We start from the raw sequence: 23488 nt of genomic DNA, 5'->3' as shown, positions 1-23488 counted from the left end.
TTGTTATGAAAAAGACATAACAATCCTTAATGGGTATGCACCAAACAGCAGAGCATCGGAACCATGGGCCAAAAGCTGATAGAACCGCAGGACAAACAGATGAATCCACTATTAGAGTTGGAGACCTGAACACTCCTCTATCAGAAACAGACGGATCCAGCAGGCAGAAAATCAGTAAAGACCTAGTTGAACTTAACAACCCCATTAATCAACTGGATATACCTGACAACAGCAGCAGAATACACATTCTTCTCAAGTTCACCTGAACATTCACCAAGACAGGCCACATTCTGGGCTATAAAGCTCACCTTTGCAAACTTAAAAGAGGAGAAATTACACAATGTCTGCTCTCGGGCCACAATGACATTAAACTAGAAGTCAAAAATAGAAAGACAGCAGTAAAATCCCAAAACATTTGGATATTAAGCAACGCACTTCTAAATAACAACATGGGATCAAAGAAATCTCAAGAGACATTTAAAAATATTTTGAAGTAAATGAAAATAAACACAACTTATCAAAATGTGTGGCGTGCAGTGAAAACAGTGGTTCAGGGGAAATCTACAGCACTGAATGCATATATTAGAAAAGAAAAAAAGATAAAAAATTGATCATCTAAGTTCCCACCTTAGGAAACTAGAAAAAAAAAAAAAAAGAGCAAATTAAATCCAAAGTAAGCAGAAGAAAAGAAATAATAAAAATTAGAGCAGAAATCGATAAAATTCAAAGCAGGAAACCATTAGAGAAAATCAACAAAATCAAAAGCCGGTTCTTTGGAAAGATCCATAAAATTGGTAAGCCTCCAGCCAAGTTAATTAATATTTACTAGCCTCTGGGATGTGACCCAGGTGTTTGCCTCACATTGCCAATTAATGAGCAATTTCTTGTCTACCTGCCGGACAGACAGACAAAAACACTAACATCCTTTTCTTTCTTTCATCCATTTGTTCAGTTAAAAAAAGCACTACTGATGAGTATGTACTGTGTGCCAGACACTGTTTTAAGTGCTTAGGACATATTAGTGGACAATAAACACAATAAAATAAGTAAACTGTATAGCACATTAAAAGGCATTATGTGTAGAAAACTACAGAGCAAGTTAAGAATTATGAATATTTTTTATTTTGTTATGAATGTTTATATATATAACATATACATGTGTATATATGTTAAGCAAATACTTTTATTTCTTTCCTTCTCTTATCCCCTCATTATCTAATGTAAGATGTATTAATTATAGCTAAGTTTACATATTTTAAGCGTTTAAATTACAGGATACCAAAAAGAGTGAATATCACCCAAGGACTTGCCCCAGCAAAAGGGAGACCACCACCCTGGCTAGTGGCATTATAGGTGGTTTTTATTTTCTTTTTGCTCCCTGTATCTTCTTTTCCTTTAAATAATATGTGTAGCTCAAATTTAAAAAAATTGTTTATGGTTTACAGGTACAACCCCCTTTTGAACATATAGCACTTCTGGCTCCCTCCCTACTCCTTCAGAGAAGTGAACTGACACCTGTAAGCTCAAGCAAGTCCGGACAGAGCTGCAGGGAGTTAGGTCACTTACCCGAAGTCACCCATCACAGTGTGCAGCCCAGCCAGGACAAGAGTCTGGGGATCCTGAAGGTCCCCTCCAAACCAGCACACTCACTTTGTACCGTTCTCTCGGCCCCGGAGCCCACGGAAGGGAGGCGTGAGCCGAGCAGGCCCCTGCCCTTACCTCGGCCAGGCGGGAGTGCTTGTGCACGCTCTCGCCCTTCTGAACGCTGGGCGCCAGCTGCTGCAGGACGCCCCGGCTGCTGGTCAGGGCTCTGGTCAGCCGAGCAAACTTCCCCCAGCCTGGAGCATGCGGGAGAGAAAAAAGACAAGTTCAACCACAACCTGAAGGCACACGGACATTCACACCACAAGTTACACTGTCAGGAGCGGACACCCCCACGTCCTCCTCAGCTCCCAGCAGTTGCAGTGAAGACTCGAGCTCAGAAAAGCACGTGGGCAGCTCAGGTCTGTGGGGCTCTTTACTTTTCCCCTGCACTGCCACTTTATCCTATCACAACTGTGTGAAGTAGGTACGGCAGGTTTCAGTACCTGTTTACAAAAGGGAAACCGAGGCACAGAGTGACTAGACAGCTAGAAAGAGTCTAGAACCCAGATCTTTCCACTCTGGCCCAAGGCTTTTCAGTCAGATACAAGAGGCAGTCGAGCTGTTTCTCTGACTTTGTCACTGAGCTCAGGCTGTTCCCAACCCCCACATCTGATCTAGCAGAGACCCAGCTGGTTCCAGGTTTTAAATGGACAAGCTATTCAAATGCCTATTCCATGCATTACATTCTCCAAAGCCAGGGGCATAAGAAAGGAATTTAATCTATGGATAGGTGGGAAAAAAGTGCTGGCAGATTTTAGTCTGTTCCAGGATGGAGGAAGGACAGTTGGTGACAGTTCCCCTTAAAACTAGAAACTCGGGGAGCCTCATACTGAAATTAGTATCCACAGCCCAGGAACAAAATCTGGATTCAAGTCCCATATCTGCCTCCAGCTTGCTTTGTGATCACCAACAAGCTGTTTAAGTTGTCTGGGCTTAGTTATCTCATCTGGAAAGTGAAAATTAAAATACTCTACCTGCCTAAAGGCAGGGTGCATTTCCAGGGTAAAACAAAGGGGCTAAGTTTAGTGAGCTCTGATTAACGGGCTAAAACTGAGGTTGTCTGGAGGCCTCCTTGGCCCTCTGGACTAGTCCTGCCAGGAAAAGCAAAATGCTGATCTTTTTCTAATCCAGCCCACCCGATACCCCAGAATCTAAGGCATGTAAGTGATCTTTACTGAGAATTTAAGACCTATGAGTGACCTTTTAAAGGTCCCCAAAGACAACTGTCCATTCCAATATCCAACAACCAATTTGCATCAAGGTGATGACAAGGGCAATTGCCTCATGGAAACCTGGAGAGCCTGTCTGAGTTCTCAAGGTCAAGCTTGGGGCTGAGGGTCTCCAGCAAACAAACAGAGCATGCAACTACTTTTTTCATGACAGCTAAAAGCAGGACAAGGTGGCTTTATTTTTGTGCCTTACGTTTGGCAGTATTCAGTGCCTGGCCCCAGAAATCTCATCTGCCAAGTGCTGCCCTGAAGCACTGTCCTAGGACAGACTCCGAATCCAGAGGACGATGCAGTTAAGCAGAATGGCCCTTTCTTTGCACAATCTTTAAGAATCAAAATCTGGATACATTTTTCTCAACATGGCAAGAATAGCAAATAAGTTCTCTTTATCACATTCAGGAAATTCTGAGCTTTAATAAAAGGCAGTGGTGCTTTTGTCAGGCATCCTGATGCCACGAAGCAGAGAAATGGGCCTGCTGGAGTCAGCTTGGAGAGAGGCGTGTGATGGTCGGGTTTTGAGGGTCCTGTTCATGTTAACAAGAGGGGCAGCCCAGACTCTGCAGAGGCCTCTGACATCTCCCCCAAATGTGCCCTTTATGTATGCACCCACTGGAATATGCCTGTGTGAACTGTGAACTAGAATTTTTTAGTCTCTTCACTCAGGCTCTCCTTGGAGACAAAACAAAGCTGGAATTGAATTCTACGAAGCTTTTCAAGGAGAGCAGAAAGTATATTTTTCAACCAGACAGAAAACAGCTGTGCATGCAAATATCAACAAGGGATCTGCAACCCCCCACCACCACCCACCCCATCCCCCTCTCCCATCACCCCCACCCCACCATGACCCATACTCTGGGACCAATGATGAGAAGGTGATGGCAGGGCAGACACCCCAGGCCCTGCCTGGCAGGGAGCTCACGACCTGGTCCATCAGCTGATATGGCACAAGAGGGTGGGAAGAAAGATCCCTGGACCTCTGGCATTTCTCTGGGCTCGGGCTAGCCTCTCGCTCTCTGGCTTAGCCCTGAGTCGCCTTCCAGGAACGTGGCTCTTGAAAGAGCTGGCTGAGTGGAGAGCACAGGAAAGTGAATGCGTGTTGGATGAAGACATGGACAAGCATCGGGAAACCCTCTATTATACCTCTATGTCTTCCTTTCTGAACTACGGAACCCTTTCTGCTAGGGGCCATTACCTAGCCAGATGAACGAATTTTACACCTTCATGTATTAATTCTATAAACATAACCACTATATAGCAGGCACAGAGCTAGATACTGGAGTTACTAGATGAAGACACAGACTCTGGCTTCAAAGAGCATGCACTCTAGTAGGGGAGACTGACAAATAAATAAAAACCATGCTACAGAGCTAGCTAAGTTCTATGACAGAGATGAGTCAAGAATGCCATGGCCAAGACCGTCCAGAGAAGGCGTATCTAATTCAGGCTGGGGAGTCAAGAAGGGCTTCCAAGAAGAGGTGACACTAGAGCAAAATTCTGAAAGATGAGTAGGAGTTAAGGACAGACATTTCACACAGCAGGAAGAGCACCTAGGAAGGCAGAAAATCTTAAAATTGGGTGATATGCCAGTGAAGAATAGGACGTTCTGAATGGCTGGATGAACGCGGCCTGGCCTGTAGAGGAGAGGGGAGTGCAGACAATGGCCCGACATGATGCTAAAGAGGTTGCTGGAGACCAAATCAAGCAGAACCTAGGCGGGAAAAACCTAGAAAGCAAGTTAAGGGATTTAAACTTCATCCTAAAACCCATGGAGGACCACTGAAGGAGTTTAAATATGATGGGCAGGAGATATACACTGAGTTCATTTAAGGACAGAATGGCAGTATAGTATACTTAGTATACTTAAATAAAAAAGGTTGACAGATAAAAGACCATTAGGACCCCAGGCAAGACACCATGTGGGCCTAGACCTAGGTTGTAGTCTGGGCCAAGCAACAAGGGGAAACCTGAGAACAGCTCCAGAGGCAGAATCACCGGGACTCAGTGAACAACAGCTGCAGAGGGAGAGAAGAGGCAATCCAGGTGGCCTCTGGGCTCTTGGTTTGGGTGACTGGAGTAACAGCCGTGCAATAAAATTAAAAATACAGGAAGAGAAGCAAAAAGGGACCGACGATGTCCGTTACAGCAAAGCAATCAGGAGAAACACTCCTGGAAAAAAAGAATCTCCTGTTGTCCAAAGGGCTAACTGGGAGGGGACGGCCGATGCGAGCCTGGTTCAGGAAAGGCAGCCGGGGTGGTCGCACCAGGGGAGCGGGTTAGGGGGCTGGGTGAAAACAAGTGAAGGGCTTGGGAAGTACAGATTGGCAGTTACAAAATAGTGTCGGGGATGGAAAGCACAGCATAGGGAATGCAGGCAATCCCATGGCAGTAACTGTGTGTGGTGCAGGTGGGCACTGGAAATATCGGGGGAACACTCTGTAAAGCACTGGCTGTTTACTATGCTGTACACCTGAAACCAATACAAAACAATATTGAAAGAAAACTATAATAGAGAAAGAAATAGCTGATGCCCCCTCCTCCGAGGAAGCCTTCCCCAGGCACTGTCCCACCCCCAGCAGAACTGCCCACCCCTCCTGTGCACCAGGTACATAGTTACCGTGGGCAGGAGGGAAAGAGGGCGCATGAAAGGAAAGACAGAAGGAGGGACACAGTGTGCAATCTAGCAGTCACGCAAGAGGACCTACTGGGTCCTCTCTCCATTCTCGGCAAGGACAACCACTTCCCCTTTCCTTGACCCCACAATGGCTGTTGGCCTCAACTGGGGTGAGCCCCCCACTAGGCTACGCCAGCCCACACAGCCCTGCTTCCTCCCCAGGCCAGAGAGATGGAACCCCAGCTCCTCCTAGAGCAGGTCCAGGGTTACCAGGAAAGACACACCTACAGGCCCCTCCCTGGGACATCACGCCATGCCTCTTTGAGTAGAAGCTGCAGAGGACCCCGGTAGGGTAGCCTCACCCCCGTGGGAAGGCTGTGAGGCCAGGCTTGTCCTAATCTGTAGAGTCCCAGATTCTCTGAGAGGAGCTAATGCCATAACCCAGCATACAGAAGGGAACAGTGCACACACAGGACCAGGACGGACAGTCAATGAGGACACTGCCTAAATGTCCCCAAGTCTTCCCCATCTTTTCCCTATCAATGTACAAATAAACAAAAATCTACAATGACATCTTCAAGTGGCAGTCACTAAGTCACCACCTTCCCATCACCTTAAGGGAACAAGATAAAATGTTAATACAGGGGGAAGGGAAGAAGGGGCCCCTGGCTTGTGTCCATCACTCTGTTTCTTTCCCAAGAGTGCCTCAGAAATCTCCCACCTGAAGACACATGAAGACAGGTCGGCAGCTACAACCGCTTGCCAGAGCTCTCATCTCCAAAGGTTCTAAATCTCTGGCCTTCAAAAAAATCTCCTCTGGAGTTTTCCATTGCTTTTGCTGTCTGCCTTTGGCCCAAGTTTAAGTCTAAATTTAGAAGTCAATACATGCATCTTTGAAAATGGATTTGCTCCTTTAATGTGAGATGACTTGGTAGGGTGTGAGAGCAAACAAGAGGGGTGACGTTCTTTGGTGAGCAAGGCAGAGAGAAGATCCTGAGCCTTACACTCTGATTCTCCTCTGCGCACCTGCCCAAGGCTCTTGGCTCAGCAGGGAAAATGGAACAGAAAAAAAATACCCTGTAGCCTACTTCTAATTACCCATAATAACAGAAAAGCAAGAGGTAAGAAACAAATGAAACCCTTAGAGCATCACAGATTCTTATTTCAGCCTGCAAACACACACACACACACACACGCCCCAAAACTGTTACCAAACAGCAAACCTAGTTTAGTCTTCATTCTTGCTCCATGCCATCTGGGGGCACTTTTTGTCAGAGAACATGAGAATGAGCCAAAAGTTGGACAGAAAAGAGAAGAAGAGGAAGTCAGGGGCCTGGATAATTCATCGAAAGGATCATGACAACTAATACATTAAATGAAAGAGGGGGCTCCGGGAGCTTCCCCAGGCCCATCACCTGTGCTCAGAGCTCTGGGAGAAAGGTGAGTTATTTGGTGTCAGGTGTTGACTAGACTATTACCATGTGTTTACCCCTTTGTGGGTTGTTTGTGGGAAAATATTAGGCACCAATTGGCTTCTTGAATCTACTGTTAGGACACACTCACCCCATTCCCAAGCCCAAAGGTAGGCACTACATGATTTGAGAAGACAGAGGCATTTTAGAGACAATCAACACAACCGACTTAAAAAATGACTAATCCAATGGTGGGAAGACATCTCATGCTGCTATGCCAAAGAGCAATTATCAGGGGATTTTTCTGAGGTTTTGGATTATCCACCCTTCCATTCCATCTCAAAAGTGAATTTTAAACAAGCCTGAGTCAGCAAGGCTCTTAAGACCCTGAATGCTAATGGAAGTGCTGTACTGAAACCCCCCGGATCTGTGGGAATCTCATGATGAGAGAGTACATCCAAGGAGAAATGTCAAGTCAGAGAGCAATCCAGCCACGTGGCAGCACATTTTCCATCTCAATTTGATCCTCGTGGCCAGAACTGCAGTTTATAGGCTCATAATGAACAAGGCCTAGAGAATTATCACGTTCTTCCATCATAAACAGACTAGTATAAAATTTGACCTTGTCCTAAGCAGACCACCAAATCAACAGGGGCCAGGGGCACAGTGACATGATGAGTGGGAAGGTCTAAATGCAAATGCCATGGCATCTGAAATGGACAGGCTTACAAAGGCACGTCCAGGAGATGTTAGGCATGATCCACTAGCAGCATGCCTACACTGAGGACTAAGGCGTATGTGTATGTGTGTGTGTGTGTGTGTGTGTCTTACATTTTTACAATTTAAGGCTCATGTTACTACTACTGATTTCACGGACAAAGAGAATTAATATCTGGTTCCCTTGGCTAACAGGTAAGTGTGAGAGAGAGAGAGAGTGTGTGTGTGTGTGTGTATGCGTGTGTGTGTGTACATCAAAACTCTTATCAGAAAGGAAATAGATCATGGAAGCAGGTTAAATGAAGTGGAGTGTTTTATTTCTGGAAGATAAGCTGAGTCTCACTGAATCAATCACACAAGGGAATCTCATTTATTACACGCAACGTGACTTATCTCTTCTTTCAGGTTTCATGAGAATCAAATGCAGACAGCAGGTGACATGTGAGGAGTGTCCCCTGTTGAGTACGCCTTTCCCACTAAACAACACCTGCATACGTTCCAGTGGTGATGAACAGAAAACATTCCGGCTCAACCAAATCACACATTTTAAGTTGTTAAGAGAAAACTTGCAAAAATAAGTGTCAAAATATCTGATTACCTTTAAAATGTTATTTACGAGTTTATTCAGTTAAAAAAGAAAATGGCCTTTCTAGGTGGTAGCGAGATGACAATCATGAGTGAGTCTATCACCAAGTAACAGAAGTACAGCTGTTCTAGAATTCTGAGGCATCTCTTTTTCTAATCACCAATATTATTCAAACAATACATGCATGGGATATGGCTGAGGCGAGAGCTAAACTATGGGGTCACAGCTGATTAAATGACACATATGGAAATATTACCCATGCTCATTAATACCAAGTTTCAAATAAATTAACTGGCTGCAGACTTACTCAACCACACAGGTAGGAAGGGGCTCAAATCTCTTTAACAATCTTGAAATGCCATTAGTCAAATCTAAAGAAGTGTGTATATAAAAAGATGAATGTGGCCATGGAATGACTGCCTCATTTAGGTGACTGACATCTGCCATGTGAAAACCCAAAAGGATTCTGACGATACCAGAGGTGCCCAATGACCTTCTTCTAAACTTTATTGGAAAGGGTTGATCTGAAAAGGTATAAAGTTGATTCGAATGCTTTCCCAAACAAAGCTTTTTTCTTTCTCCTTCCCCTCCCTCAGTATATTCCAGAGCGATACAACACTTTACCCAACAGATATTAAAGTTTAAATCTTGATCTTTGTGCAGAGATTGCCTTGGCAACCTCAAATTCTCTGTAATGCAAGTCACAATACAGGCAAAAGAAAAGGCATAAATATATTTGTACAAATCAGAATTACAAACCTTTACATGAATCATCCTCAATTGGCTGCTTGAAAGCTGTTATGTCACTGAAAGTGCAAAGAAACAAAACCACTTTGTCCTGTTCGTTTCGAATTGGAGCGATTTTCACAAAGAACCACACAGGTGTCCCTGAAAGAAATATCAAAAGGTTGGTCAGTAATTTGCATTCTTGTTTGAGGGGCTATGGAAGCAAAGACTTGAGAGTGAATAGCTCCAAATACTAATTCTCTTTTTAAAAAGCTTTGTTCCTTCAGGTGTTGGGGTTATTATACCATTAATTTCTCTTCTTGCTGGAATAAAAACATTCTCTGTGACAACTCAGCGGGGCTTTTTTCTGTTAAAATAATTTTGTGAGTGCAGATCTCTTAACCCTTGTAAAACAGTTACAAAATGGGTTGAAAATCCCTCCTGATGGATGGTAGTAAGTAAGGTTCAGAGACAAAGGCTTACTTTAGACCATGTAGTGGACAAGTAAAGAGTAGGGACCAGAATGGGCACTGCCAACATGGCCAGCAGACCATGCAAACTCAAATTTCCCAGAGGGCCCCAGTGTCGAAATCCAGTTCGGGAATCCATCAATTTGGCTCACATGCTCAATCAATCATGGACCAGAAACTAAATTTCTAAGTCTCTCTCCCCAAAATAAAAATCCAGAAGGTGAAATATAATGGCAAACGTCAACACTTTAAGAAGGGAAAGAATCACCACAATGATTCTCCCAGCAAAGGCTCCCCTAGAAAGGGAAGACGCCAGGTGGTTTGGGGTTGTGATTACATTAGTGCCTTGAGGAGGCTCGATGAATGTGTTTCAACTTCCAGTCCTTGTTCCTGAGCTAAAGAGGGGGATAAATGAGCTCTTCCAAAGCACTGCCCTAGTCCACAGAAGAAGATGGGCAGGGCTCACCTGACTGGCTTCTCATATACCCACTCAGGGATCTCTGGCCAAATACCTACACAAAGTCAGTATCCAGCTTCCAAAACATAATGAGGGAAAACAAACAAGTGTGTTCTGTCTCTAGAGGGCATCAGCAATCTGTGATACAAAATTAAATGAGACACAAAGCAATGATAAGTTCTTACCCATCTAGTTCTTGTATCCCAGTCCCTAAAACACCATCTGGTATATAAGAACCTACTAACTATTTGTTGAATTTTCCATAACTGGGCTAGTATTTTACATATTATTTTATAACCATTTTCAAGTTAAAACACTGTAAATATTTCTCTTCATTGTTAAGTATTAGAGAAGCTTCCTACGTTCCAGGCACTGGGCTCAGTATTTCATTTTATTTTAGGAGATAGCAAGCAAATAACTCACTGAATCTTGGAGATAGGAACAGATCCCCAAGAGGTGACTGGGGTCTCTCTGCCTGCAATCACATCAACCTCTATATTATTCAACACAGACAGACAGATATATTTGATTAACATTAGGATTATCCAGTCTAACTTAATACATATACTAGTTTACATATCCAGCTACACCACTTATACATATGTATGACTAACCCATGTAAAATAGGCAGCAAATAGATTAAATGAGAAATGTTCACCTTACATCTTAATTACCTATGTGTTCCTCTATAGTTAATTTTAATTCTCTGTTCATTTTCCCTTTCCATATTTTTCAGCTACCAGTTTCTGGGTGCTCTTAGAAGACAAATGGATTACAATGTCACCAAGAAAAATATGTTTTGAAAGAAAAATCCATCATACAAAAATCACAAATGGCTTTCCAAAATCAAGAAAATGTGGCCTCTGAATTATCCACTGTTTCTGGAAAGTTTGTGTTACTGCTTCTCCCAGTCCTCTCCTCAGAAACTGTGGGATTTTAAACCATTTTCAATTAAGCAACAGAAAACTCAGAAGCAAGCATCACACTGACTAAGCCCACATACCCACAGCTCTCAGGTTTATCCTGGCTGGTAAAACAACAAGCAAACAAAGCAGAAAACTATCTTCCTTTTACTCTAAAGAAAACTTTAAGTGACTTTCTCTTAAAGTGGCAAACCAGAAAGCACTTCTAATTTATCAAACTAGTAATAAATCAGGTGAGAGGCCCCCATGCATGGTGCCTAACACCAGGAGTGCTGTCTTGCTGGAATCCCCAGAACCCACCTATGGGCCCTCCACTGCGCTGTATCAGCTGTGCCCTGTACCTGTGAGAATTCCAGTTGGGGGTGTACGTCTAATCTTTATATTCCACTCATGACTAGTGGGGTTGATGACATCAACCCACATCTTCCAGATCACAAGAACCACTACGTTAGTCATATTGGGAGCCCTTTCATTTTATCACAGTTCAAGCTCATGAACTCTCCTCATTTCAACAGTTGAGCCTATTAAATCTGAATGCTTCTCTCCCCTAAATTGTGCCCACTGCTTGCTTCCAGGAATCTTCCCCTAGTAAACACATGCTACTCTGATGATCCCTTTTCAGTATCTAAATATGTATCTAGTACCAAAAATCCATATAGTCGGTATGTACTGCCTTAGAGTTCATCTCCAGCTGATCATTTGGACTTGCTGAGGGAGGGAACCTCCTTTTCCCTGATCTGGTGTTTCCCTGCAGAAGGACAACTTTCCATATAACACTCCAGGCCTTTTTCCCATGCTGGTAATTTGGGGGCAAGAATTGCGCCTGCGAAGCTCCAGCACTTCTCCCCTTCTACTGTTATTTTTAATTCTTACCCGAGAACATTTTTCATTGATTTTAAAGAGAGGGGAGGAGAGAGAGAGAGAGAGAGAAACATTGATGTGAGAGAGAAACATCGATTGGTTGCTTCCCACACGTGCCCCAACCTGGGCCAAACCCAAAGCCTAGGTATGTGCCCTGCCCAGGCATCGAACCCATGACCTATCAGTACATGGGACAATGTTCCAATCAACTGAGCCACCTGGCCAGGGCTTCCCCTCTACTTTCTTAGAGATTAGTCTGTGTTCTGCTCTGCTCCTCCATTCTATAAATGTGGGCTGAAGGGGTCAGAGGACAGGGGATATGGCTGCTAGAAGGAGAAGTGAAGTTCTCTCGTGTTACCTGGGATGGATAGTTAGGTCTATCCGATTCTAGGATTCACTTTAAGAAACTGTTCATCTAAAAAAAATAAAAGTCAGTTATTTTACTGCAAAAATGGGCTTTTTCAGAAATAGCAAAGAATTACAATTCCAGATATGGAAGCTATGGCAAGACCACAGGCAAGTCTGCAGAACAAAGGAAAGAAACATTTTTTTTTTCTTCATGGAGGAAAGGGGGTGGGGGACTGTGGGGTTGGGAGGGGCTTTTACAAATACAGTCCACTGTTGAAAGCTGGGAGTTCCAAGTGTAGTGCTTTCCACTGACAGGGTTATGAAAAGGGCTAAGCTGCTGCCAGGCAGGGAGAAGATCTTCCTTCCTCCTGCTGGGGAGTCAAGTGGAAACAGCCCCCTGTTGGAGATGCGAGGTGTGGGTCTCTTCCTGTTTGGGGTAATCCATGATGAGTGGTAGGTCATGAGAGCCCCCCCTAGAGGCCCTCCCAACTCTATTTTAGTTGAGGTTTCGTTTATTTTCGAAAAACTCACTTGCGCATAGATATGAACCACATTTTCCAGGATCAGCTTTACTAGTCATAAAGATGATATTTTAACTTCCCTTTGCTGAATTCCTATATCTCTCTCAATTAGTTCTGATCACAAGCAGGGAAAGATGGTGCTATCTATGGAATAGATAACCTTAACAATTGAGAACTGTTTCTTTAAATAGATCATAATCCACTCCAAGAAGATCTGATCTACTTTCTGCCTTATCATGGGGCACCCCACATTCCAATGGCATCTAATGCAGTGTTAGGCATAGGGTCACATTAGGCCATTACATTGCTCAACTCCAGGAGCCGCCGTCCTGGGATGGTGAAACTCAACGACCTTGGCAGGGTAGGTGCTCTAGAAAGGCTTGCTGAGTTTCAGAGTAATAAATGCTGCTTCCAGTGTCTTCACAGTCACTCAGACCTGCCTCTCTGCCAAATTATCACTACCCAAATAATCTAGAAAAGCACGTAGAATGGGTTTAAATAGTCACTTCTGAAAGTCTTCCAACAGAAACCATGAGTCCTTCCTAGGTGTCACAGAGCAGATTTTTCTCTTAAGAGCAAAGTATTTTTAACTAATAAAATACTACTCAAAGCTTCAATATATTAAACAACTGCTTCAAGTGAATATGAACCATCCGAAGTCGGAGCCCCACCCACCCAGTTTCCTTTCCACCTGTCTGGATGCCCTCGAGGATATTCCCGAGCCCTTTGGCTCCGTTCAGATCTAGATCTGCACAGAGGCAGAGGCCAGGGCAGCTGGCCTCCCTGGATCTCTCTTGGAGCCCAGATTCTGCAGCAAGATCCATTATATCAAGATACAAGAAAGAAAATAAATGCACAAATATTCACACACACACACACACCCCCCACACACAATTGCAAAGAAGAGTTTAAAATTCTGCTTCCTCCGCCCAACTAGGTGCAGTGGAAAAACAAAAAAAAACAACAACAGGCACTTGATGTCCTGTTTCTGTGAAAAGAACAAAGGGCCAATGATAAAAATTCTACTACAGGAAGATCAATCCACAGACCCAGGAGACACACAGCAGCTGACAACCCTGCTGAGAGCAACGGGGGCGGCTGCGAGAGTGGCCCTTCCCTGGAAGACGGTGCCCAGTGCCGGGGCAGCCAGGTCAGGCTCCTCCTGGTCACGCCATGATTCTCAGCCCCACGTAGCTCCCTTGGGTCATGGAATGATGAAGCTGACACCCAAGCTGGCTGTGGGGGTTTGCAACCCCAGCTGTCAGATAAAACAGCAAGGCTCAGGTGTATGGTCGTGTTTTTGGCCTCTATCGTCTGCTCCCTACCCTGGGCCTCCTCTGGGTGCTCTCTGTACCAGGCAGCCAGGCAGCCAGGCCACATCCGACAACAACAGAATCGGCCAAACCACTATGACTGGCTCTTGGTTAGGGCTGCGTGAGCTGGGCCACTCGGACAGGACCGGGGGTTGGCGGGGGGATGGCAGCCTGCCCCAGGAAACACACCAGTTGGTCTGCGGTCAACTTCATTAAGACAAATGACTGATGGAGGGGGACGAGGCGGCACCAGCGGGGCGCAGTGGCCACCGGCCATTAGAACGGCTGATCTGGAATCCCAAGCCCTGGGTCTGAGCCCTCTTTGTTTATTTTTCGGCTTGGCCACGTCGCTGTAACTTCCCTAGGAATCCGTTTTCCTCATGTGTAATCGACTTACGTAAGATTAAGTTAAAAACACAAACATCTGTCTCTGATACATAGGTATTTAAAATGATTACTTTCCTTTCTTCCTTCCTTTTAAATTCTTCCCCTGTAAGATTGAAATGCTCAATCTCACCTCACAGGGTTGTTTGGATGACTTAAAAAGATGCATCTCACGGTGTTTAATGACTCCGAAGCTGCCTCTACCTGTTCTGAAGGAAGGGGGCCAGTCTCAACAGTAATAAGGGGGGAACTAGAAAAAAAAACACACCAATGTTTAAACCTCGATGTAATAAAAATTTGATTGAAGAACAAAAAGCAAAAATCTAAATAAACAGAGAGAGTTACACTGTTTGTAGATAAGAAGATTCAATTTGGTAAAATGTCAGAGCTCTCCATTTAATATATAAATTTAATACAATTTCAATCTGAATCTCAAGTGTTCTTTTTCCCTTTGTTTTTCTTGGAGCTTGATGAATTGAAATTCAAACCAAATTGAAAAATAAAGGAAGAAGAATGGCCAAGAAATTTTTGAAAAGAAAAATGACAGGAACTACCTACTGCAGTAATTAAGAGCCATTGGCACTGGCCCTAAAACAAGCAACAATGAAAAGAATGACATCACTTACTGAGCGCTTGCAATGAGGCCAAGCCCCGAAACATGGTTTACTTCTCACAACTCTGTGAGGTGAAACTGCTACTAGGACACTATTCCCATTTTAAACATGGGGACGACCAGTGGGAAACCATTTTTAACCAAACTTACATAGCTAATAAGTTATAAAAGGATTCCTGGAAAAGGAGAGAAGAGAAACAAACCCAGGAATGTATGTGAATTTAGCATATAAAGAAAAGGGCATTTCAAATTAGAAGGAAAGAGCCAGATTCTTTAAAAAATAGCACAGAAATTCCCCCTTATTCACAATTTCGCTTTCCACGGTTTCAGTTACCTGCAGTCAACCGCGGTACAAAAATATTTAATGGAAAAATTCCAGAAATAAACACTTCATACGTTTTAAATTGCACAGCATTCTGAATAGCATGATGAAATCTTGCGAGGTCCTGCTCTGTCGCCCAGGATGTGAACCATCCCTTTGTCCAGAGTCTCCACGCTGTATATGCTCCTAACCCACTAGTCAGTTAGTAGCTGTCTTGGTGATCAAGTAGAATGTCACAGTATTGCAGTGCTTGTGTTCAAAGAACTCTTATTTTATTTAATAATGGCTCCTAAGTGCAAGAGTAGTGATGCCGGCAATTCAGAAATGCCAATGAGAAGCCACAAAGTGCTTCCTTTAAGTGAAAAGATATGTACATATAGGGAGAAAAAACAGTATATAGAGAGTTCAATATTACCCAGGGTTTCAGACTTCCACAGGGGTTTTGTAATGTATCCCCCGCAGATAAGGGGGGACTACTGTACTGGACTACTGAATAAACAGTGTGAAAAGTAAATTAAATTAGATTGCTATGTCACATAACATAAAAATAAATTCTAAATGGTTATTGTTCTAAATATTCTATAAAAATGGAACAATATTTTTATTATCTAAGTAAGGAGAAGAGCTTCCTAAGCATCATATAAAGCTCAGAAACATAAAGAAAAACACTGACAGCCCGGCCGGGCGTGGCTCAGCAGTTGAACGTCGACCTAGGATCCAGGCGATCCGGGTTCGATTACGATCAGGGCACATGCCTGGGTTGCCGGCTGCAGCCGATCAATGACTCTCTCATCATTGATGTTTCTATCTATCTCTCCCTCTCCTTTCCTCTCTCTGAAATCAATAAAGATTTTTTTTTTAAACAAAAAACACTGACACAAAAATGTTGTATTTCTATATAGTATTTTTAGAAGTCTCTAATGAAAAAGAAATTTTTTTAAATAGGAGAAATATTTTTCATTATGTGTATGATATAGGATCAATACCACTTACTATAAGTAGCTTCTCACATTGAATCAGTAAAAGACAATCCATTAGGAAAATAGGCAAAGTACAATTGTTTTCTTATTAGCTTTGTCCCCAAGACTAGATTGTAACCTTCTCAAAGGCAGAGTCAGCTTCTTATGTCTGGATACCCACAGGCCTACAGTAGGTAATCAGTAAGTACTTGGCCTGCAGCTTCTCCTGGCTGGCTTGGCAGAAGCTGTTAAGATGCTTTTCCCGGGCTCCTCTGATGGAGAATCTGACCCAGAGCTGCCGAACACAGGGCCACCAGCCTGGCCACAAGTTGTGGAGTCTGTTACACACTGGGGTATGTCGCCCAGAGGGTGTACTGCTTTCGCTCAGGGCTGATAGTTCTTGATTTTTTTGTTTGAAAAATGGGAAAAGTAACTGACTAGCACAATAGTGACTGCCTAAATATTTACTGAACGAGTTTATCAATGATGACTGTCATTTATGCAAGAAAATTTTTTTAGCATACTGAGAATGATTTAAGTAACAATACAAAATATATAGCACTACCAAAATCCCCAAGTTTATTAGTCAGACTGACCAACAGAAATAAACTTTCCATCAAGACATGTCAAACAATCCATCCTTCAAGATATGAGTATTTCACACACTCATTCTAAAACACACCCTGAAGCCTTGTACTCCCAACTCCGCAAAAGGTTAGACAAACATTAACGCTTATCAATAGAAGATCCTTTCTACAGAATTGCCCTTGCAAATACTAAAGAATGGGAGTGAGGAAAAAAGAATCAAAACAATTTATTAAAAGCTTATAAAAATAAGTAAGAAAATCACTAGAATTAAATAGAATATATGGGCAAAGATCTGAACAATTAACATAAAAGGGTAATTTTAAATAGATAGTAAATAGGAAAAATACTCACTCTCACTAGCATTAAAAAATATTCATTAAACCAAAAAATGTAATTGTAGGCAATCTGATAAGTTATACTATCCAGTGCTGGTGCAGTACAGTGAGTGAAATGCTTGTCATCTTCAAGTGAACTTGGAAATGTGTTCAGTTTCCCAGAACACTACTTGGCAAAATGTCTCAGAAATCTTAGTTCACAATCTTTGACACAGTAATACTCAACTTCTAGGAACTATTTCTTAATGTCCACAACATATCTCCGCACAAAGATAATTCACTTTAACATTGTGTTTAACAAAGAAAATTTAGAGCCTTATAAATATCCAACAATAGAGGAAGTATTAATAAAATTCTTTCTAAATGATGTTTATGGGGAATTTTAATGACGGGGAAATTTTTGTGATGAAGATTATATGATTGTAGGACTTCAAGTTGCATCTATGTCAAAATATCAATTATGTAACATGTGCACGAGCCTAAGGAAACACACCAAAAAGCTAAGAGGACAGTAGTATTCCTTTGAGTCTTTGAGCTTTGGGGTGCTTGTTTTCTCCTTTGTACCCTCAAGTATTCTCTGTAGTAAAAATGCATTAATTTAAAAAATGAAAAAATAAACATTCTTTTAGATGATGACATTTCACATTTTAATAATCTCAACGGGGGTGACGTTTCCCCCACGGGACCCTATGCTGATTTAAAATGCTGAGAGCTCCCATCTAATGAACCACAGAGTTTGAAAGCAGAAGCAAACTCCGCCTCCTCCTTTCTCTCCTCCCGTCACCGCTTTCAGTCTGCTTTTCAGGGGCATCATCCGTCAGTCCGGCCCCACACTGCCCACTCCCCGGCTCCGACGCCCTCATTCTGAATCACATGCTTTTTTTTCACTCATCTGTTTCTTGGTGACTATCAAGATCCTTTCAAAGTCACTAAAGCATTCGCTGAGCACCTCCTCCAGGCCAGGCTCTGCGCTAGATTCTTGGAGAGGTTTACTTGGGGCCAGATGAGTCCTGACGGTAAAAGAGGAGCCTGCCTCTTCCTGGGCACTGCCTGGGGCTGGGCTAACTGAAGACAAGCCCTCTAGTGGGCACCGCTGGCAAGTCCGACACTCAGCCTCCTCCCACTGCCCCTTCCACCCCACATCTCCCCATTTCAAATGCCTCTTCCTCTGAGCAGGCCACACTCACCTTGTCACCAGGGTGATTCCTAAAGGGCCCCAACCTCCAGTCTCCAATGCTCCATTCCATACCCACACTTTACAGGAATCATCTTTCTAAAATGAAAATCTGATTATCTACTTAACCCTGCTTAAAACCCCTCCATACCCATCACCCCCACCCTTGTCCCCCGCCACTGCTGCTCCTAAGAAAAATTCTAAACTCTTCAAGGTGGCTGTGTCACTGGCCCTTACTAACCTTGCAGCCCCATTGGTCACCCCGCAGTTACTTATATTTTATGTAACTATTCCATGAATGCTGATGGAGCACTTTCCGTGTCAGGCACTATGCTGGGTGCAAGGGTTGGTCCTGAAGAAAGAAAGACACACCGTGGGCCCAGAAGTCAGTCTTCTCTGTAGCTGCTTTCTGTCCCAGCCTCAGAGTGTGGCACCTGGATCCGCAGCATCACCGTCACCTGGGAGCAAAATCTCTGACCTTCCCCAGGCCTTCTGAATGGTAACAGTCATTCAGTTCTCTGGTGACTTCCCAGGCACGTCCAAGTAGGAGAAGCCCTGTTGTGTGTCTCTCGAGACTTCAGGGCCCACTCTCACGTGCGACCGCCTGGGGCACTCCCAGTCCTCTGTCTGCCTCACTCCCACCTGTCCTTCAGTTTCTGCGTGGACTTCCTGCCTGTTAGGAAGACTTCCTTCCCTGACCTCCCAAGCTGGGGTTAAGTAAGTCCCCTGTGTGGCGTCACCGTCAAGACGCTATGGCTCTGACCTGTGGATGCTGGCCCTACCCCTGGAAATGCTATAAGCGTAGAAGCCGCGCCTGTCTTTCCGAAATCACATCCCTGGCAGCAAGCCTAGCGTCTGACATAGTAAGTCAACGAAAAGCTGTTGAAAAAAAGCATAGAATTTGGTCTGACTGGTATAAAATTCCCAGGCTTAACAAATAATTTCAAGTTTCTAATTCCTCAGGAGAGGGGGGGATTTGGAAGAGTTTGTGGCCAGAGCAGATTCCTGGGAAGAAACCAAAACTGTCTGCATCAGTTTATGCTTCACGTGTCATATACAGGCTTTAGCCTCTGTAAAGCCCCTGGACCCCACAGACATCTCTGTGTAAATTAGAAAGAGAAGTTCCTTCCTCGGCACAGAGGACTCAGCAAGTCAGCCACAGCTGGTGTCTGGGTGCCCCCTAAGTAGGGTATCACCCACACCACCATGTGTGTTGGCCCTGCCTTGCCCCCAGTTGCATTGTCACAGTCTGGGAAGAGTGGCCATGGACAAGCACTGGAAACCACCAGGTCCTGGCTCTGCATGACCTCAGGTGAGGAATTAAGCTATTTAACTTCTTATACGATGGAGCTAAATAAGATCAGCCATGCCTACTTCACAAGGCTTAGAGAATCAACATTTTAAAATAGAGTGGAGCCATACCTCCCACAGACTTTATTCCCTAAAGTCAAAGGGTAAGGTAAAAACTGCACATGACCACATTCCTCTTGAAAATGCCTTAACATCACCCATAAAGTGGAGCTCTGTGCCCAGGCTGGCACGAGTCTCTCAGTAAGCCCACCTCAGCCAATCTCCAGGGAGGGGAGGGATGCTGACTGCTGAATTCAGCTGAACTAACTGGCTCACAAGCAGAGGCAAAGTCTACTGAAGTTCAGAGCTTCTGACGCCAGAATCACCTTCAGCGCAAGGAGACACAATGACACCTCCAGCCCTGGAGGCAGCTGAGGGAAGAGCGAATTCCCTTTTCCCATCTCATACCCACTCGGGGGCAATGGCAAGTGACATCACTAACTCAATTTAAATTATGTTTCCTTCTCTCTCCCTTTTGTGCCAAGCACATATAGTTGAATTCGAGCAAGATAAATGCATAGTCTAATGAAGCTTGAAACCTTTGAAGCAAAATAGAAATACAAAAATTATTTGGGTGACACACCTACCCAGTTAGTATTGTGTCCTGGGGAAATCCACACTGTTCAGTACACAAAGCTGCCAGCGTGGAAAACCTTTAACTCACTCCATCAACTGGACACGCGTGCGGAGAAAGAAGGCCACTGCAGGCGTGCTCCTGGTCAGAGCTGTCGCTCGGAGCCGTGTTCCCCATAGTGGAAGGACTGGTGTAGAACCTCTCACAGTCTTTCACCTCATTTATCTTACGCTGAATAGTGGGATAAGGTCGCCAGACCTACTGCTGAAATAGTGAGATGGAGCAAGCCAGCATCTCTAACATGAAACCTCCAGGACCACAAAGCCTCTTGGATTTGTGGATGCCCAGAGCTGATCCTCAGACCAGCATCTGCACAAACCACCAAGCAAACAGTCCTCTCATTTGCCTGCTCCAATACACCGACGGAAAACAAGCCCCAGCTCCTTCCAGACAAAAGCAGCGTGTGCCCTCGGCTTTCCAGAGCAAAACGCGTCACTTTGAAAACCACTAAAATAAACACTTATCCTACTGTGCCATCTGAGCTGCTCTGAAGGTGCTCTATTGAACCAATGACCTGCCATTCAATCCTACATATAAAGATCAGGATTCTTTACAAATAAAATAGCTGCCCCACGCCTCCGCAGTCCTGCTGCGACTGTGTGCCCCACTTTCCATACTTCTAATATAGCCACTCTCCATTCTCCTGAGACAGAAGCAAGCCTTCTACTTGTGCACGACAATGGACCTAAAACTTCTTCAACATACTTTGTGGAAGTAATAGTAGCCAAAACAAATACAAATTAGCAATGCACTGTGAAATACCAATACTGCCTATAATGGAAAACTGAGGTCGCCAGGAGAGCGAAGTTTTATTCAGACTCTTAATTGGCCACCTACTGGGGTTACCCGCTGTGTTAAGTGCTATGGAAGATAGATACAAAGACGAACCCCACAGAGTTTCTGTCCCAGCTCTCCCCTTCCCCCAAGAAGGTCTAAGGCCTACAAGTGCCTTAGGCCAGCAGTTCACCAGAAGTACATCAACAGGAAAAACACTAGCTCGTGGCAGGAGAAAGACCAAGAAGTCTTGATTGGCTAGTGACAAGTTCAATGAGGAGTGGTCTCACTCATCAATTCACACCATCTATCCCAACGCCCACAATGGCTTCACGCGATGACATTTAGCTGACAGGAGGGGAGAAAGCCCAAGACAGCCAGAGGAACAGAAGGTACTTTACCATGCCCAGCACATTAAGACACGGTGCAGAGCGGTCTGGATACTCACTGTTCTTTTTGTACATCAGAATTTCAAAGGAATTCATCTCATAGTTCTCAAAGGTTTGCCGCACCTTTTCAATCGTATCTTTATCAGTCAGCTCCCCATACATAAAACTGCAAATCAAAAAAAGAGCTACAGTTAGATTAGCAAATATTTATTATTCTACCAGCATATGTTAAATATCTGTTCTACACCTAGCACTGTGCTATGTAGGACGAACACACACTCACATACACACGCACTGAAAACATCCCATCAAAAAGGATTTACTAATTCGATTGTGATCAAGGCTCCATCACTGTTCCCCAAAATAAACAGTCTACTAAGAAAGGCACACTGGAAAAGAGTAGATCAGAAAACAGTACAACCCACCCATGAGGAATCAGGGAGCACAGAACAGTCAGAGAGCACTGTCTGAGTGTCAGAGGAGGATTCCCGGCGGGAAAGACCAATGAGATCTAAGGAGAAAGTGGAAATTAGCAAGAAAAAGAACATTCTGGGCAAAAGATGAGCGTGCACAAAGGCACAGAGGTGAGAGTGAGGTTAATTCTGGAGCTGAATGTAGTTCAGGTCAGTCCAACTGGAATGGAAGCCATGAGGGAAGCTTTGCAACAGGTGACACAGAGAGGTAAGCACAGGCCAGGTCGTGGAGGAGAGCATGGCCATAGAAGCCAGAGGAGTGCTTTAAACTTCATCCTGAAAGGACTCTTACGAAAGATGCAAAGGAAATTTAACCACAGGTTTTTCTTCTTCTAACTCCCAATAAAATAAAGTTTGGGGGGGGGGAGATCACAAAAGTTCTCCAACCAAATAAGAAAAGAGGTGCAATCTGACGCCCTAAACATTAAGACAGAGCTAAAGAACCAGAAGATTCAGCCCCTAGCCTGTGCAGCTGTTTTCCTACCGTCTGCTCCCTCCCCAAAAGAAGGAGAAAGTGTTGGTTAAAAAAATTGAGATGATGAAATCCTACAAATTCTGACTCCCTCCTGCTCATGCTTGGAGAAAAGCAGACTAAGGGAATAAAGCAGCAGCATGGAGGAAATTAGAGAAAACTTCTAGAGAGTAGAAGCTCCTACCTACTAGTACTGGTTCTCGGCAGAGACAGAAAATCTGCCAGAATGAACCGTCTTCCTGGGCCCCACTGCCTATGGTCTGAAGACCAGGGTTTATCCCTCTAGGAACAGGAGACACCCCCAATGGGGCAGAGTGAACCATGGCACCAGACACTAACAAAAATGAAAGAGAAGGAAAGCCATCTCTCAATGGGGATGGAAAAGCCAGTCCTCTGACACCCCCCACCATGGGTCCAACGAACATCTCTCCTGCCCACCGCAGGCCTTCAGGCAACATTAACAAAAGCAGTGACACCAAGCCCTCAAGTCCTAGGTAACGTAGAAGCTGTGGCATGGGTTCCTAAAGAATACACTCCCCATCCTTTAAAATTGTGCACACCAAATGCAAGCTAACTTACTCTCGATGACTGGAATCCCAGAATCAGAGAACTTCAGAGCTAAGAAGAACCTCAGAGGTTCTGGAGTGCAATTCCTCAACCACCAAGTCAAATGCGATGCTTAGTTTGATATGGAACAGCCTTGGGCTTACTGCAGGCTTCTGATTTCCAGCCTCCTGTAAGGACAGTGTCCTAGCTGTGGACCTTATGACTTCTGTGTCTCCTTTACTATTATGTCCCTTCCCAGCCCACTGAGAGCTGTTATTGCCTGTGGTTCCCCTACGCTTATCTCCTGTAACATTCTACCTTTGGGTGCTTTTCTACTATAAACCAGGAAAGGCGATAACTAGGCTTGTTGAGTTACCTTTAAAAAAATAGATCAAGACTAAATTAGCTCTGCCCAGAAGATTTCTCCTAGGAGGTAAAAACTTAAGCTCTATGACCATTTTATTTAGCCGGTTGTTCGGATGCCTTTTTAGCTTCCTCCCACTTTCTCTGAGCTAATTTGCTAGATAAGTGACCTCCATTTAAGTAATGTGATGCTGGCCATAAATGGTGGCAATTTTCTTGATACGGTAAAACAAATGCCTGTATAATGGAGTCTTCAAATAAAAAAAGGGGCCATCATGACACCCAGCTTTCATC

The 23488-nt window shown here is 44.1% G+C and overlaps 1 protein-coding gene across 2 annotated transcripts in view; it reads right to left on the bottom strand.

Moving 5' to 3' along the window:
• Nucleotides 1-23488, bottom strand: part of KCNH1 (potassium voltage-gated channel subfamily H member 1) — a gene marked incomplete at both ends in the record, with an annotated part of 265348 nt that overhangs the window by 218267 nt on the left and 23593 nt on the right. For both annotated transcript variants that reach the window (XM_081121280.1, XM_081121281.1), the window contains 3 exons: nt 1720-1838; nt 8959-9087; nt 21400-21506. In XM_081121280.1, coding sequence (XP_080977406.1) covers nt 1720-1838; nt 8959-9087; nt 21400-21506 — 355 coding nt within the window. The remainder of the gene's footprint in view (nt 1-1719; nt 1839-8958; nt 9088-21399; nt 21507-23488) is intronic.

Source organism: Miniopterus schreibersii (assembly GCF_964146895.1).
Source record: "Miniopterus schreibersii genome assembly, chromosome: 19".
Lineage (NCBI taxonomy): Eukaryota > Metazoa > Chordata > Mammalia > Chiroptera > Miniopteridae > Miniopterus > Miniopterus schreibersii.
Note: the sequence above shows the minus strand (reverse complement) of the source record. Positions and strands in the feature narration are given on the sequence as shown.